Source organism: Oryctolagus cuniculus, chromosome 4 (genome assembly GCF_964237555.1).
Source record: "Oryctolagus cuniculus chromosome 4, mOryCun1.1, whole genome shotgun sequence".
Lineage (NCBI taxonomy): Eukaryota > Metazoa > Chordata > Mammalia > Lagomorpha > Leporidae > Oryctolagus > Oryctolagus cuniculus.
The window spans coordinates 67,920,822-67,938,304 of record NC_091435.1 but is presented as its reverse complement, the minus strand read 5'-3'; the positions used below and the strand labels follow the sequence as shown (position 1 = coordinate 67,938,304).

General features: G+C 42.5%; 1 protein-coding gene and 1 pseudogene across 45 annotated transcripts in view; both read right to left on the bottom strand.

The window, feature by feature from the left end:
- The window catches only part of PHLDB2 (pleckstrin homology like domain family B member 2), a 237,420-nt gene that overhangs the window by 78,148 nt on the left and 141,789 nt on the right, over positions 1 to 17,483 (bottom strand). For all 45 annotated transcript variants that reach the window (XM_017347099.3, XM_051859336.2, XM_051859335.2 and 42 more), the window contains one exon: positions 9,476 to 10,818. In XM_017347099.3, the coding sequence (XP_017202588.3) occupies positions 9,476 to 10,818 (1,343 nt within the window). The remainder of the gene's footprint in view (positions 1 to 9,475; positions 10,819 to 17,483) is intronic.
- LOC138849273 (peptidyl-prolyl cis-trans isomerase NIMA-interacting 4 pseudogene) lies at positions 1,962 to 4,272 on the bottom strand (annotated as a pseudogene).

Sequence of the window (17,483 nt, the reverse complement as noted above, 5' to 3'; positions counted from 1 at the left end):
TCCCAGGCACTGTAGATAACTGCTATCAGCCAGAAAGAAAACACCAGATGGCTACAATGCAATTTGTGGGAATTCATTGAGTCTCCACAAGGGCATAGATGCTTTGGGCAGTAATCCAATGAATACTTTCACACTAGGGTTTTTTTCAGTTTTTTATTTTCTCCTTTTTAAAAAGGATTTGCATACGTCGGACTATAAGAAGCACTCAATGGCTATGATTACCTTAGAATTGTGGGAGATATGCAGATATCAAAATAGATGAAGAAAAGACTACCACCTCTACTTTATAAAGACTTTCTAGTGTGTAGAACATCTAATTTGCCAGAGTCACCATCGCAGCCCTTCAGAGTTAACTTATCCAGTGATGCCTGCTATTACAAACTATGCTCTGTGGTAAGCGAATTAAAATGACTGCTGATCAGCCCAAATCGATGTCCTAAGGTCTATGAACTGAAGTGCTCACACTTCATGTGCACAGGACCCTCTCAAAACTTCACTTGCACTTAGGAACTCTCTTTTTTTTAGAACATTTTAAAATCAAGTCAGTATCTGATTTTCAAAATCATAAAAAGGAAAGAAAAGGTTGGCCCAATGACAAAACCATGAACTGGCAGCTGAGAGCAAGAAAGAAGGAAGAAAAATATATCCGTATATTTATATATATAAAATAAACATTAGTTGGAGGTCATTTAATACTGGTACAGAGTAGATTATTATACTTCATTAAGAGATCCTTGGAGGTTCCTAACTTTGATTCACGCTTTTGTCATCAATAAAATTACATTGAGTTTTCAAATAAAGATTGAAGAAGTGTAAAAATAAAAAAAGTTAAATGAGCTTTCCTTATAAGAAAAAGACCTTTCTCATCAAACTTAGTGACTCAAACATCTTCCCCTATTAGAAAATGTTTATTTAATTTCCCTTTTTAAATATGATTTGAATTAGCTTTATCATTAAGAGTTTAGTTTATATGAACTTCTTGACTGTTCTACATTAGTTTAGTGAAAATATAAGCTTATTCTCATCAGATAAAAAAAATAAAACTTGTGCATACCTAAACTAAATTATGATTGTTACAAGTCTCTTTACATCAACAGTGATTAGTTTTGTGATGTTTCAGTGTCAACATAATTCTCAGTATTTCTAAGTTAAATACTCCTGTCTTAAAGTGTCTGATTGCTCTAAAATATGAAAGAGGACCATAAAAGATAGAAGTTGATGGAAATAGAAATTTTAGGTTTTCAGAAAAAGGACTTGAGTTGACTTGACTTGTAATACTAGAAAATAGTAAGTCTACAAGGAAGTAATGCTAAAACTGTAGCAAAGTTTGTACAATTCTGATGGCTTCATTCATTAATTTTTTTTTTTTGAAAAATGGAATGCATGACAAGCATTCTACTAATGTAAAACTAAAATGCCGTTATCGCTGTTGACATGAAAGACTAATCTGGGGAAATCAGTCTATGATTTGATAATGAAAGGTTATTCTTTTAAGTAATGAGCCCAGAGAGCAGATATTTGGGGTCGCCAGTGTTACTTTTTATGCTTTGTGCTAACTAGACTATCCTCGCACATTTAAAATAACATCTCCTCAGTTGCAAATCATTTAAAGTTTCTTGTTTATTATAAAATAAACTACTGTCACTTTATTAGGTAGCCTAATCACAAACATTCAGTGTGCAGTTTCCCACAATCCTATACTAACCCAGTGACAAAATCTCCTTTGATTATTACTTGATTTTGCCTTTCCAAGATTCAACACACCATAAATTCAGGGGAAAAAAATTCCAAGATATTTTATACCTAAAGTCTATTTAAGACTTTAAACTCTTCTTTAAGTTTTCTTAGAGGAATTCTGGACAATCACCACAATTTGTTCTTCAATCTTACAAAAGAAAAAATCCTGGAAATAATAGACTTATTTTCTATACTCCTTAGTTTTTTTTATTATTATTATTCACATGATTTTATTTTCTCCTTTCAACCATAATAACATGATATCCAAATTTTGTCTTACCTGGTGGGTCTGTGAACACAGGCTTTTCCATCCCACTTACAGGCAAGGCAAATGATGCTTCTTGAAACTGTCCCACCACAGCCCCTCTGGTCATCCAACCCAAGTCGCCCCCTTGTGTGGCCACATCACTGAGTTGCATTCTGGACTTTAGCTTTTCCATGGCTTCCTTGATTTTGCCATACTTGTCACACAGAGTGTATCTGACCTTTACTGCATCGCCACCACCTTTGGGACCCTGAGCCTTTTTGTCCACACTGCCACTCCCAGAAGCGCTCCTCTTTTCCCCCCTTTTCTGGAATCACTTTTTCCTTTGGGCAGCATCTTCAACACTTGCTTGTCTACCCTTTGGTTTTAAGTAGTCCAAGGCTATCAAGAATTGCGTAGGAGGATTTGTCAAATCAGATGAGAAGACCAGCCTGTCCTAAGAGAATTCTGCACAGGTAAAACATCATCATTATAAATAATATACAAGGATGATATACTCTTGAGAAGGGCCCTGAATATGTAAAAGCCCTCACTCTCTGTAATGTTCTAATCCTCCAGGAAAAAAACTGATTGAATAAGACCAATGTCTTCTACCTTGTTAAAAAAATTTTACCTCTACTTTCTGCTGACACTATTTAAGTTCATCATTAATTAACCATAGGCACTTACTTTTATAGTCACCAAGAGGTCTCTACTTTTCCTCTCAAGTACGCCTCAATACTGAGCTATAAGTTATGGACTAGAATGTGCCTTTAGCAAAGAAAAGCAATTTCAGAGCTCACAAAAAGGACTTTATCAAGTACTCTTAATTCCTGGTAGTCCAAATAACGGACTTACAGACAGAGCTTCTGAGCTGACACTGCATAGGCAATAATGAGAGAGCACTAAGAAGCGAATCAGCTTTCCGAGACTCCTGTTAGTCTAGAAACAGACGACATAACAAAATCAAGCTAATGGCCAAAGATGAATAAGAATTAATTATATAGAATTGTTTGCCCTGATCCTGGAAGTGAAACTTCTCAACGTGTATATGTGTTTTAGGATATTATAATTGGTATTATTACTTTAAATGTTCTGTTTGCTAATGAAGAAAACCCTTTAGCATTCATCCTGATCTATCGCTAACCCTCAATTAGAACTATAATCTTTAAAACTAAATGAAATAGTCGTTTAATGGTAGTACGTTCTTATTGATCCCTCAGAACTCAGGAAGAAATATATTTGAGTCTCTCCAGTTTTTAATGGCAATATCATTATTTGCTTAGCCTCAATAAGAATGTGTCCTTCCCTTTACTGGGATACAATCGGACAGACTATACAACCAAGGCCAAACCTAGAATGCCATACTTAAAATATAAGTCTTATTTCAACAGGTATAACATGCCCACAACTAAGGGAATATTATAAATTCATATTTGGCCCAATAACTACAAAGTTATCTCAGGGAATTGAACTTGTTTGTGACATACAGAGTCCTAATCTGACAATCAGTAAAGAAGGTTGCTCTCTGGGTTGCCAGAAACTTTAGCAGATTTGGAGAATCTAGAGGAAAGCAAAATTCATCAATATTTACATATACTAAAGATGGAACCCAGTAGAAATGAATTTCTTGAGTTTGGTTTTCTATCCTAAGAACAGTAAGAACACCAAAGAGAGATCTGTGAAATCAAGGAAGCTGTTCAGAGTGCTCTCCTAGATTCTTTAAAAAGTTATTAGGTAGGAGATAAAAATTGCTCAGCTTAGTATATCACTATATTTGCTGTCCATATACAAGAAAGTTTTAAATGCTAATTAAAATTCCAACTGAATTTAAATCAATGAATCCAGCTCTAATACAATGCCTTTTCTTTTTTTTTTTTTTTTTTTTTTTTTTTTGACAGGCAGAGTGGACAGTGAGAGAGAGACAGAGAGAGAAAGGTCTTCCTTTTGCCGTTGGTTCACCCTCCAATGGCTGCCGCTGCAGCCGGCGCACCGCGCTGATCCGATGGCAGGAGCCAGGAGCCAGGTGCTTTTCCTGGTCTCCCATGGGGTGCAGGGCCCAAGCACCTGGGCCATCCTCCACTGCACTCCCTGGCCATAGCAGAGAGCTGGCCTGGAAGAGGGGCAACCGGGACAGAATCCGGCGCCCCGACCGGGACTAGAACCCGGTGTGCCAGCGCAGCAAGGTGGAGAATTAGCCTAGTGAGCCACGGCGCCGGCTAATACAATGCCTTTTCATGACCACAAATGATCTCTGAAGTTTGTGATAACGAAGGTAACTGTCACACTGGAGCACTGGCCCACCCACAGAATATCTAATAGCTCTCTATAGCCTTGCACATTTGTCTGCATTCACTAATACTGGTTAGGATTTTTGAAAGCTCTGTTAAAGACGGATATTTCCTTATCAAAAAGTAAGAGGGTGGCAAAGGATTCTTATCTTCTAAAACATACAACAAATTTTGTCCCATATAGATGCAAATGTTTTTTGTTCAATATTTTCCAAAGATTACAACTGTATTGATCCATAGGGCATTAACTCGTTTTGTTTGTAATTCAAAAAATCTGGGAGATTCCAAAATGGCGGAATAGGGAGGGAGCTTACTGCTCTAGTCTAGGGGAAGATATTTTTTTTTTTTTTATCTTTTATTTAATGAATATAAATTTCCAAAGTACGACTCATGGGTTACAATGGCTTCCCACCCCATACCGTCCCTCCCACCCACAACCCTCCCCTTTCCCACTCCCTCTCCCCTTCCATTCACATCAAGATTCATTTTCGATTATCTTAATATACAGAAGATCAGCTTAGTATACCTTAAGTAAGGATTTCAACAGTTTGCTTCCACACAGAAACATAAAGTGAAAAATAATAGATGATTTTTTAAATGATGATGAAATCAGATCAGACCTATTGTCATGTTTAATCCCAGTGAGAGTCAAGTTGGGAATTGATAATTTCTTTTTTTTCTTTTTTTTTTTTTTTACATAAGATCAGTTTAGTGTACATTAAGTAAAGATTTCAATCGTTTGCACCCCCATAGAAACACAAAGTGAAATATACTGTTTGAGTACTCGTTATAGCATTAAATCTCAATGCACAGCACATTAAGGACAGAGATCCTACATGAGGAGTAAGTGCACAGTGACTCCTGTTGTTGACTTTACAAATTGACACTCCTGTTTATGGCATCAGTAATCTCCCTATGCACCAGTCATGAGTTTCCAAGGCTATGGAAGCCCCTTGAGTTCTCCGACTCTTATCTTGTTTAGACACGGTCATAGTCAAAGTGGAGGTTCTCTCCTCCCTTCACAGAAAGGCACCTCCCTCTTTGAAGACCTGTTCTTTCCACTGGGATCTCACTCACAGAGATCTTTTTGCCAGAGTGTCTTGGCTTTCCATGCCTGAAATACTCTCATGGGCTTTTCAGCCAGATCCGAGTGCCTTTAGGGCTGATTCTGAGGCCAGAGTGCTATTTAGGACATCCGCCATTCTATGAGTCTGCTGAGTATCTCACTTCCCATGTTGGATCACTCTCTAGGGGAAGATAGTTTTTAAAAAGTGGAGAGAGTCAATCTTGGGGGAAAGTTAGGGAGAAAACTGCAGAGGAAACTCCAGCAAATTAGAGGACACTGAGGACCTATGTAGAGGGTATGAATAGGCACAACTCAGGACCCCAGCTACCAAGAGCCTCAGCACCACCTTTGGAGAGTGAGGTGAGACCAGATTGCAGCAGCCTAAGCCACTGGTGATAAAGCTGCGAGAAGAGCCTGGCTGAGTCTGGCTTGGAGCCCTCTGGGAGATAGTGTACTTGCCAACCTAGAGGGGAAAGAAGGGGGCATGTTTCTCTCTCCCCAGTCACTCAGCACCAGCATCCTGTAACTAGCTGAGATAGGGCAGGCATCATTTTGGACACACATAACAGCTGTGCCAGCTTGTGTCCATGTGCCCAACAACCAGCAGGAAGGAGATGCCTGAATCTGGCTGGGAAAATTGACAGGGGCTGGGTGATCATGACTGTTAGAGTCTTCTGTGCTAGGACTGTAAAAACACTGTGGCTACAAGGGAGGGTGAAGGTGTGGCTGGTGTTAGTAAAATGGTGGAGGTCTTATCTGTGGTGCAATTCATACCCCAGACACCATTCTAGGCTCTGGCCCCCATAGCCATTGCTAGAAATCAGGTGATCAAATGGCCCAACCATTAGGTGTCAGCTCCACCCCCACCCTAACAGGATTGGTTGCTCCCACTTCCCTACCCCCTGCAAGAATATAACAGGACCCGTTTCCCTGACACATGCTCTCTCTCCTGCACTCTCTCCCTTGACCCCACCCCCTTTCTCTCTTCTTTGTCCCTTCCCTCCAGCCTACTGACATCCCCTGTCAATAAACCTTTTCCCTTAACTCCAATGTTTGCTGTGTTTTGTGGTGGCCTTACAACTAACTGTGTCTTTGGGCAGTCACTGTGGGCAATTTAGACCTTACACAAAAATCCACTCCAAATGGATCAAAGAAGCTAATTACCAATTCCTGGAGCAAGGACAGTCTCTTCAACAAATGGTATCGGGAAAACTGGATCTCCACATACAGAAGTATGAAGCAAGACACCTACCTTACACCTTATACAAAAATCCATTGAAAACCGATCAAAGTCTTCAATCTACAATCCGATACCATCAAATTATTAGAGAACATTGAGGAAACCCTGTAAGACATTGGCATAGACAAAGACTTCTTGGAAAAGATCCCAGAGGCACAGGCAATCAAAGCCAGAATTGATAAATGGGATTATATCAAATTGAGAAGCTTCTGCACTGCAAAAGAAACACTCAGCAAAGGGAAGAGGCAACTGACAGAATGGGAGAAATATTTGCAAACCATGCACTGACAAAGGATTAATATCCAGAATATATAAAGAGCTCAAGAAACTCAACAATAAAACAAAGAACCCAGTTAAGAAGTGGGCAAAGGACTTAAACAGACATTTTTCAAAAGAGGAAATTCAAATAGCCAAAAGACATAAGAAAAAATGCTCAGGATCACTAGCCACCAGGGAAATGCAAATCAAAACCACAATGAGGTTTCACCTCACCCCCATTAGAATGGCTTTCATACAGAAATCAACAAACAACAAATGCTGGGGAGGCTGTTGGGGGAAAGGGACACCCTAATCCATTATTGTTGGGAATATAAACTGGTATAACCACTGTGGAAGACAGTATGGAGATACCTCAGAAATCTGAATATAGACCTACCATATGACCCAGCCAACCCACTCCTAGGAATTTATTCAAGGGAAATGAAATCAGCATACGAAAGAGTTATCTATACCCGCATGTTTACTGCAGCTCAATTCACAATAGCTAAGATATGGAATCAACCCAAATGTCCATCAACTGAAGACTGGATAAAGAAATTACAGGATATATGCACCAGGGAATACTACACAGCAGTAAAAAAAAAATGAAATCCTATCATTTCAACAAAATGGATGCAACTGGAAAACATATTCTTAGTGAAATAGGCCAGTCCCAAAAGGCCAAATATCATATAGTCTCCCTGACCTGTGATAACTAATAGAGTGCCCAAAAGGTAATCTATAGGAGTGAAATTGACACTTTAAGATGTGATGACTTTGGGGGCTAGCGCCGTGGCTAACTTGGTTAATCCTCAGCCTGTGGCACCGGCACCCCATATGGGCGCTGGGTTCTAGTCCTGGTTGCTCCTCTTCCAGTCCAGCTCTCTGCTGTGGCCCAGGAGGGCAGTGGAGGATGGTCCAAGTGCTTGGGCCCCTGCACCCACGTAGGAGACCAGAGGGAAGCACCTGGTTCCTAGCTTCGGATCAGCACAGCATGCTGGCCATAGCAGCCATTTGGGGAGTAAATAAATGGAAGTAAGACCTTTCTCTCTGTCTATCTCTCTAACTCTGCCTGTCAAAAAAAAAAAAAAAGATGTGATGACTTTGAACAGCCCTTGTCTAGACTGTTGATAAACAGTTTTTTTTTTTCATACTATTTGTCAAACTCTTTACTTAGTATGGAGCTAATCTTATGTGCATAAAGCTAATTGAAAATAGATCTTAGTAAAAAATAAGAATGGGAATAGGAGAGGGAGGAGGAGGAAGGGTGGGAGTGGGAGTGGGAGGGAGAGTATGGTGAGAAGAATCACTGTGTTCCTAAAGTTGGATTTAAGAAATGCATGAAGTTTGTAAAGCCTAAATAAAAGGTTTCTGGGGAAAAAAATCTTCCAGTATACTTTCTTGAAGTAACTAAAATACTTCTAATAAGCCTATACTTTTGTATACCAGCTTTACCATCCTGAGGCTTCCCTTGTTAAGAAAATTATTAATCATAAATGTATCAAAATAATTCCTGATACATATCATTCTAAAAGAGAAAAACATTATACTTAATGGAGAATGGAAACAATGCAGTTGTTTGTTCTCATTTGTTAGTGAGACTCAAGGCATGTTTCCTTATTTTCAGCATGCCATAAAAACAAATTCACTATCAGATATTCCTAAAGAGTTCTCCTGTCTTCTTATTTTCAATATTCTCCCCTATGGAAAATAAAAATTCAATAACTGTTGTGAGTACATGTAGTCTGGAGTCACTGTGTTAGGAGACACGGCAGGACAGAGTGTGGGGTGTATGTGAATAGTGTGGAAAGAGTTGAGTGCCACTGAGGTACTCCTTCAACTCACCAGACAGCTTGCTACACAGACAAATTCACAGCCTGACTCCCCATGAGTCCCGAGTTCCTGATTACTTATTAAACTTGCAGGTATCAGTTATATCCTGCAATTTTAATGTCATTTACAATAACAGTCAGCATTTCCTCACAGTCTTAAAAGAAAAGTTGCTAAGACTTGTGAGGGGGCCGGTGCTATGGCATATTTAAGCTAAGCAACCACCTGTGGTGCCGGCATCCCATACGGGAACCAGCTCTAGTCCCGGCTGCTCCTCTTCTGTCCCAGCTCTCTGCTATGGCCTGGGAAAGCAGTGGAAGATGGCCCAAGAGTTTGGGCCCCTGCACCCGCGTGGGAGACTGGGAAGAAGATCCTGGCTCCTGGCAACAGAACAGCCCAGCTCCAGCTGTTGCAGCTGTTTGGAGAGTGAATCAGCGTATGGAAGATCTTTCTCTGTCTCTCCCTCTCACTGTCTGTCATTCTACCTCTCAAATAAATAGATGAAATCTTTAGGGGAAAAAAAAAAAAAGACTATGAGAAGCTCAGCGACACTAGTAGCATCTGCAAGAATTTATGCACGTAAGAGCTCTGCAAAGCAACTAAATTAATAGGAAGCTTCTGAAGACCTGCTCAGTACTCCCACATGCCTAATAAGGGTGAGCTGGGAAGAAGAAAGACAGCAGGACAGAGTCCAGGAAGAGACAGCAGCGCACTCGGAGATGCTCTGCCCCACTTAGGTCCTTGGGGTTGCCTCCAAGGCTGCCCCGACGCTGCTGCAAGAAACAGTAAGGTCAACAGCGGCACATTACCAGTCGCTCCATCTCCTGCTCCCTGAGTCTTTCCTCCCGCTGCCGCCGGTGATAGTCCATGAGGTCATCGCGCCCTGAAATGGAGCTGATGCTGCTCTTCCGTTCCCGAAGGGCAGGCTGGGGGGTTCCTGAGGCCTGTCTGAGGCTGTCCAAATCGGCATCATCCAACTCCACAGATCCACAAGAGAAGTTCCTCCTGGCCACAAACAGTCTGTCTGGCTCCCCAGGAGGAAACGAGTGGTTGGGACTGCTCCCCGGGTACGGGGCCCTGTCAAGGTCATCGGAGGCACAGGACGAGGTGGAGGCCAGAAGCATCTTGCGGGCCACGCGGGGACTGGCGGGGACGCTGAGGGTGGAGCTGACATAGGGATTGCCCTCAGAGGCAGAGGTCTTGTAGGGTAGAGCTCCTGAGCTTAAAGAGGAAAAATTCAGATAATTGTCGTTGTCCACAAGGCTATGAGGTAGATCCTTTTCCCCCAGTTTTGTTCGTTTGGAATTGCCCAGGGAGTGTCTTGGAGGCAAGCTGAGAGGCGTCAGCTGATTCTCTGTGGCTTTGTACAACCTGGGAAGCGAGCGGCTGTAGGCTCCCATGTGACTGAGGCTGCTGCCCGAATACTTCCTGGTTCTTCCGCTGGTGTTTTCCGACGCCAGCTCCCTGTGTCTGCTTGACCTGGGCTGCAGCGTCAGGTTGTCTTGCATGTTCATCCTCCTGGCTTGCTTTGGGCTTGAAGGCATGCTTGCTGCCCCCGATCTGCTGATGGGAGAGGGGCCAGTGTCACCCAGGGCGCCTGCACTCCACATGGCCAGGAGCGAGCCAGATGCCTTCCTGCCTTCCAGCCCTCCGAGAAAGTACACGTTGTCATGTGATTTATTCCTTGAGCTGTACTTGCAATAGGGAGGCTTCTCAGAGAGCCTCAAGGACTTTTCGCTGTCCCGGCCTGTATAATTTTCAAAGTCAGCTCTCCCCAAGAGGTATCCACTGGGGGTGGTGCTGAGTAGAGGTGTGGGAGGTTTCATGGACATACTTTTGTCAGTTCCATCACAGGAGAGCTGCTTGCTTCCTTGGATTTTGGCCAAGGAGGGGCTACTTCTGACACCAGTGCCCAGAGGAGAAGGGCTCCTCTTGGTAGGCACAGGTTGCGAGAGGGTCAGATAGGAGCCAGAATAGTCCCCGTTGGCTTTGAACCTCAGACTGGAAGAATACTTCTTCGGACCCAGGTTCTCCATCACGTTTTCGGGGTCGTTCTCAAGGGAATGCACCACAAAGCTTTCCTCTACGCCACCATTTTGTAAATCCTGCCGATTTTGCACATGGCTATGCTCTGCCATCATGTTGCTGAAATCTGTAAAGGAAAAAGAAGAGAAAGTTTTAGTCGATAAACAGATTAAAAAAAAAAAAAAAAACTCTTGCAGCCTACATCTGAATAGCCTTGCAGTCTGGCCTAATACAACTACCACACACAAATTCTGTTTCTCTAATCAACCTAGCAAAACCATACTGCAAACTAAAGAATCAAGAGCACAGATCTGGGATGCTTTTTGCACAGAAGAAAAAGAACTCACGAGGACAGCAGAGATATTTTGGGAAAACAAATCCACAGCCAAGTAAAGGTGCACGCTCAGGCTGGAACATGAGGAACACAATTTCCCTTTCGCATTCTAGACCTTAGAGGACCACCTGCTGCCTCAGTACCTAGCACACATCAAGGGGATATGCAAAGGACCTTCCTTTAGATGTCTCTGCTAGAATCATTAACAGCCCAGAAATAGTTCTGACAACTCACACTTTGCAGACCAAGAAACTTTATATGAGACATTCATCAATTAATAAGGTGGTTCTTTAAAAGGGGGTGATGGCAGAGGTAACTGGTAAAGCAGCTGCCTGCAGTGCTGGCATCCTATATAAGCGCTGGTTTGAGTTCCGGATGCTCCATTTCCAATCCAGCTCCCTGCTACTGGCCTGGCAAAGCAGTGGAGCACAACCCAAGTGCTTGGGTCCCTATACCCATGTGGGAGATCCAGAAGAAGCTCATGGCTCCTGGATTTGGCCTGGCCCAGACCTGGCTGTTGCAGCCACTTGGGGAGTGAACCAGCAGATGGTAGATCTCTCTCTCTCTCTTCTGCCTCTGTCTCTCTGTGTAACTCTGACTTTCAAATAAATAAATAAATAAATCTTGAAGAGGGGGCAATGGGAGTGATGTTCTCAACAAGAAAGCAACAGGAAATAATAGAGGAAAGGGTATTCCTCAAATGACTGCCACATGGTCAGGGTGACAAATTTAAAATTCTGAAATTGTTGTAGCCTTCAAATTCCCTGGTCCCCCAAATGCACTCTGCTCATCCTTGATCTCCAACTCTCCTCTCCCTCTTATACATATCAGGAATCTATTTTCCATGATCAAAACCCTTTTGAGAAAAACTTACCTATCCATAGGAATCTGTCTTCGACCCTGATTGAACATTAATTTAAGAAACTGAAGTTTCTGGCATTGGGACTGTGGCATAGCAGGTCCCATATGGGCACTGGTTGTTGTCCTGGCTGCTCTACTTTCAATCCAGCCCCCTGCTAATGGCCTGGGAAAAGCAGCCAAAGATAGCCCAAGTGCTTGGACCCCTGCACCCATGTGGGAGACCCAGAAGAACCTTCTAGCTCCTGGCTTCTTATGGCCCTCTGGGGAGTGAACCAGTAGATGGAATATCTCTGTATCTCTCCCCCTCTCTTGGTAACTCTGAGTTTCAAATAAAGAAAGAAATCGTAAAAAAAAAAAAAAAAAGAGAGAGAAAAACAAGTTTTCAATTATGAAAATGTCTTTGAACTACAGACTATCACTGTAAATAAGACTCATATTACTGACCAAAAAAATTACATTATCGGCAAGTGGAAAACACAGTTGAACATTCTCGCTGAATTCATGTACCACTAAGACTGTCACTGGGACCGGCGCTGTGGTGCAGTAGGTTAATCCTCCGCCTGCAAGGCCGGCATCCCATATGGGCACTGATTCGAGTCCCGGCTGCCCCTCTTCCGATCCAGCTCTCTGCTATGGCCTGGGAAAGCAGTAGAAGATGGCCCAAGTGCTTGGGCCCCTGCACCTGTGTGTGAGACCCAGAAGAAGCTCCTGGCACCTGGCTCCTAGCTTCAGATCAGCTCAGCTCCGGCTGTTGCGGACATCTGGAGAGTGAACCAGTGGATGGAAAACCTTTCTTCCTCTCACTGTAAGTCTACCTCTCAAATAAATAAAATCTTAAAAAAATTAAAAAAAAAAAAAAGACTGTCCTCTAACCTCAGGCACAGCATATACTAATCATGATATCTTTGGTCTACAGAAACACAGCAGTGCAAATGGTTAGTGATCAGTTCCTTAATGCACTAACTGTGTCACCAGGTCACAAGTTTAAGGAAGAAGGGGCTATCTAGAATCTGTCTTATCTCCAACCCTCTGACCGCCAAATAAACACGAGTTTCTGTTTGAATCACAATCTTCCTCATTCCTGCCTAACCGCAAATTTAGGGACCTTTACCCTGCGATCCAATATCACAGACATCCTGGGCAGATTCAGGCAGCCTCGTAAGAAAATGCTTCTCATCCACGCTCTGCGACCAAGACACAGCCCGGCTGCTTCAACTCTGGTAATGGGCTGACTACCCAAATGCCAAAAAGCTGCAGCCTCCCACAGCAAACTGCGCCTTGGTTTCTTACCCTCCAACTCAAAGCCCTGCCCAGATGAATATGAACACACTTTATTTTTGTAAGGGCTCTAGCAAAACTTCAGCTCCCAGTTGAGACCTAGTCCTGGCCATCCCCTTCCTGTAGGCCCTTCATTCCCCAGGAATAGTGCTCTCCCTTCTCCAAGACAGATGGCCCTCTTCACATTCGTCTGTTTCTACCAATTCTGACCTTGAAAGCAGCACCAGCCTGATTTGAGACATCTCCCCATGGCCCTCTTAGAGAACTGACACTAAGATGACCTCTCGTCTCTGATATTCTTTTCCAAACTAACTTCTCTGGGTGGTTGGTCGTGTTGAAATTCTAGCTAGCCTTGGCCAGTTCTCTGAAAGCAAATATTTTGGAATTGAGGCAATAAGGAAATAAATGGAATCTGAGGATATTACAGTATAATTTCTTTTTAAAATTATTTGTTTGTTTATTTAGGAGGCAGAGGGACAGAAGGAGATACAGATAGACAGTGAGAGCGCCCATTGATGGTACAGTAGAAAGAAATGACAGTGATGTCAAGTCCAATTAAAGGAAACAGAATCTCATAGGTATTATCCAGTTGTAGCAAAAAGCCATCTCCACACCTAGAATTTTAAGGGTCTAAGAACATAAAATTCCAAGCCCATACAGCTATCAGACCACTGATACATCCAACAAACATTCTGTCTCTGATAGAATCAACAACAAAAATTGCAAAGGCAAAATGAAGTTGTTTTCTATAGCACTGCTTTAAAAAGTCTAGGACTACAATTGTCCTGGGATGAAATATATTTAATAGACATGCATTTCTTTCTCATCCTTAATCTAAATACTTATCTGTGCATACCCAGGAATGCCTCCCCTAAGACTGGGTTAATTTGGGCAGCAATCCTTCAAGCAAGAAGTAATTCATATTAGTTAGTAACACTTTGGCTTAAAGGTAGTATATACAAAATGGGAGACAGAACTAAATTAGACAGAAAAGATATTCCTATTGTGTAAAAATACAGCATTCTAGAAAGCAGGCCAGAGCATATGTCATTAAATAGAAGTTACGGGGCCGCCGCTGTGGTGCAGTGGGTTAAAGCCCCAGCCTGCAGCACCAGCATCCCATATGGGCGCCGGTTGTAGTCTCGGCTGCTCCTCTTCCAATCCAGCTCTCTGCTATGGCCTGGGAAAGCAGTAGAAGATGGCCCAAGTCCTTGGGCCCCTGCACCAGCGTGGGTGACCTGGAAGAAGCTCCTGGTTCCGGGGTTCGAATCAGCTCAGCTCTGGCTGTTGCAGTCACTTGGGGAGTGAACGGGTGGAATGGAAGACCTCTCTCTCTCTGGCTCTACCTCCCTCTGTAGCTCTTTCAAATAAATAAAAATAATTCTAAAAAAAAAAAAAAAAAAAAAAAAAAAAAAAAGAAGCTGTGTACTGAGCCTAAATTTTGTGTTTTAAATATTTACTCTAACAGTACAGAATTGAAAGCTTTAAACATCTCACGTCAAAATGGATAAAAGCTTAACTTTTGACTTAGCAGTGTAAGATATCAATGTCACTTCAGATGACAAAGTGCATTAACATACTTGAACCTGTTTGCAGTTGCACCTGAATGAAATACAAGCAAGCTTTGTTTGGGCTCATAAATTGACAGAGTAGTAGAACTACTAGAGATGCCCTACGACCTCACAGTGCGCCACCCTTAGTCTCACTCTCCTCCCCACATACACTTTTCTTAAAAATCAAAAAGTGATCACTGAAGTAATTCGGTTGGCCAGGCAAAACACAAGACCAAAATATTCCAAAGCTGTACTGGCTGAAAGCAGAGAAGCACTCTTCACAGTTTCTAAGGAAGAAATCTGCAGGACATTTGCAAATATATAATAAACCACATCTGAGAAACACCCATGCAACAGTTCTTCCCCAGACACATTTGTAGAGGAAAGCTACAAATGACTCGGATGTTCTGGAGAAACGCTATAGGGATATTCATGTTTGATACCCTATGTTTTCAGTTCATCTTTGTTGGGTCTATTAAGGACTATAAAAGGTTGTACATTTCATGACTTAGGCCGAGGTACAAATATGGAACCCATTCACTTTCTAAGCTCAATTTTCTTGCCATAGCTGAATGCATTTGTGTATCTGTTTCAGTTTCTCTCTTAATCTCACAAATCAATTCAACTCAACCGGTAGAAAATCAAGCTCAGGCATTCGAGACCATTTGAGACATCTGTATCCTGTATCTGGACCTATTCCAGTTTCCTGTGTATCTCAGGTCAGGTGATGGCTCAAGTACATGGGTGCCTGCCATCCACATGAGAAACCAGGATGGGGTTCTGGGTTCTCAGCTCCTGGCTCTGACCTGGCCCAACCTTAGCTATTACAGGCATTTAGGGGAGTGAACATCAGAGGGACAATCTCTCTCACCCTCTGTGTCCATTTCTCTTCCAAATAAAAAATGTTTAGAAGTATCCCTTTCAAAAGGTAGAAAATCTTCAGGATAGGTGACCTTGCTAACCCCATGAGCCACAGCTGTTGGTACCTTTTTCCTTCCCCACCTCCTCAGTGCTCTCTCAATTTCAGTTGTGTTCACAAGAATGGAGCAGCTTAGATGTGGAGAAGACACCAGTAATGCAAAGAAGCAATGGGTAGGTAAATGAGGGTTAGGGTGTGGCAAAGCAGAGTATAGGTAGGCAGCAGAGTAGGGAACATTATGGGAAAGTTTGAGGTTAATTCCGAGGGGAGGACATGATCGCATGCAGAATGCATCAGATTGCAGGTGAGTTTGGAAGAAGAAAGAAGAGGCAGAGTTAGGGTGGTGGGAAGTGAGGTTACCAAGAGGCAGTGAACAGGAAGGAGGGAGGTGGAAGAGAGAGGCCTTTGTCATATGAGCAGAGGTACAGCCTCCAAGGTTTACAGCCTGTCTTCTTGATTACCCTGATGTGTTTATTTTGGCTTCCCGGTACCTTTTATGTAAACAAAAAGTGAATCTATAAGATCCATGCAGTATGTTATTATGGGAGCAAAACTGTCCCAAGGGCCATAATGGCTACATGCATTATGACACACACAGCCAAGGGATGGATTGAGAGAAGGGAAGAATGCATCTGGTGCCCATCTGAGAGGAGAGACAGCACTGGGAAGTCTAAACAGGAAAGAAGTTCATGTGTGTTGAGACATTTGCGTTTACTTTCCAAATCATAAAGTTAAGCCCTCCAGTGCTCTTGTTATTTTTTTCACCTCACACACCTCACACCTCACATCACCTCATTGTCAATTGGGAAACATCAGAAGTCAAGAAGAGATCTATAAATGGTACCAAAAAAAAAAAAAAAAGGAAAACACTTGTGGAGAAGAAAATTACTTGAAAAACCAATCCTGGGTATCATTTTTTAAAGTTTTTTATAGAGATTCTTTCTTGGCATTTGTTTTAAAATATCATTCATTCAAACTAAATCACCAGCAGGGAATTTACAACACTGCAGTTGCCAGAGCTGTAGGGATCTTGGTGTCATGGTAATGAAAGCACACCCAAGAAGCAACTTTTTAAAGAATTACACAGGCAGGGACCAGAAAAGAATAAACAGGCAGCATTATGGCACAAGCAGTTTAAGCCATTGCTTGGGATGCTAGCATCCTACACCAGAGTGCACAGGATCAAGTCCAGCCTCTACTTCCAATGCAGCTCCTTGCTAATGCACAAACTCTGGGAGGCAGCAAGTGATCACTCAAGTACTAGGTTCCTGCCAGCCATATGGGAGACCTGGTTGGAGTTCCTGGTTCCTGGCTTTAGTCCGTCCAAGCCCCAACTATTGTGAGCACTTGATGAGCGAGCCAATGCATGGAGGATTTCTTTCTCTCAGTTTCTCTCTCTCGGTTCCTATATTTTCAAATAAATAAAAATGTATAAGTAAAATTTAAAAATAAATTAAACCTAAGTGTTTGTTGTGCTAGGAAAGAGGAAACCATTCCATATTGTTGGGGGCAGGGGACAGGCAGGGGAAGAATCTAGAATACAGAAGCCAATGTAGGAGAATCAATCTGGAAGGTACAGGTCAAAGTATCTACTTTACAATAAAGCCTTAGGACTACCGTGTCCTGCAGGGACCTGCAGAGTGGAGCGGCTGACTCTGGGTGCACATTCTGTGGTAGACAGTGGTGGATGCCTGGTGATCAAAGCCCTCACAGCACACTGGTGGTCCACAGGCTGATCTCTTTAGGCCCTGATGCTTACAATACGGCACTGTTATAAACAAAGTATGTACTGATGAACTGTAATTGAATTCAGACCCAGCTGAGAGCAGGCGCTCAGAAGCAGTGCC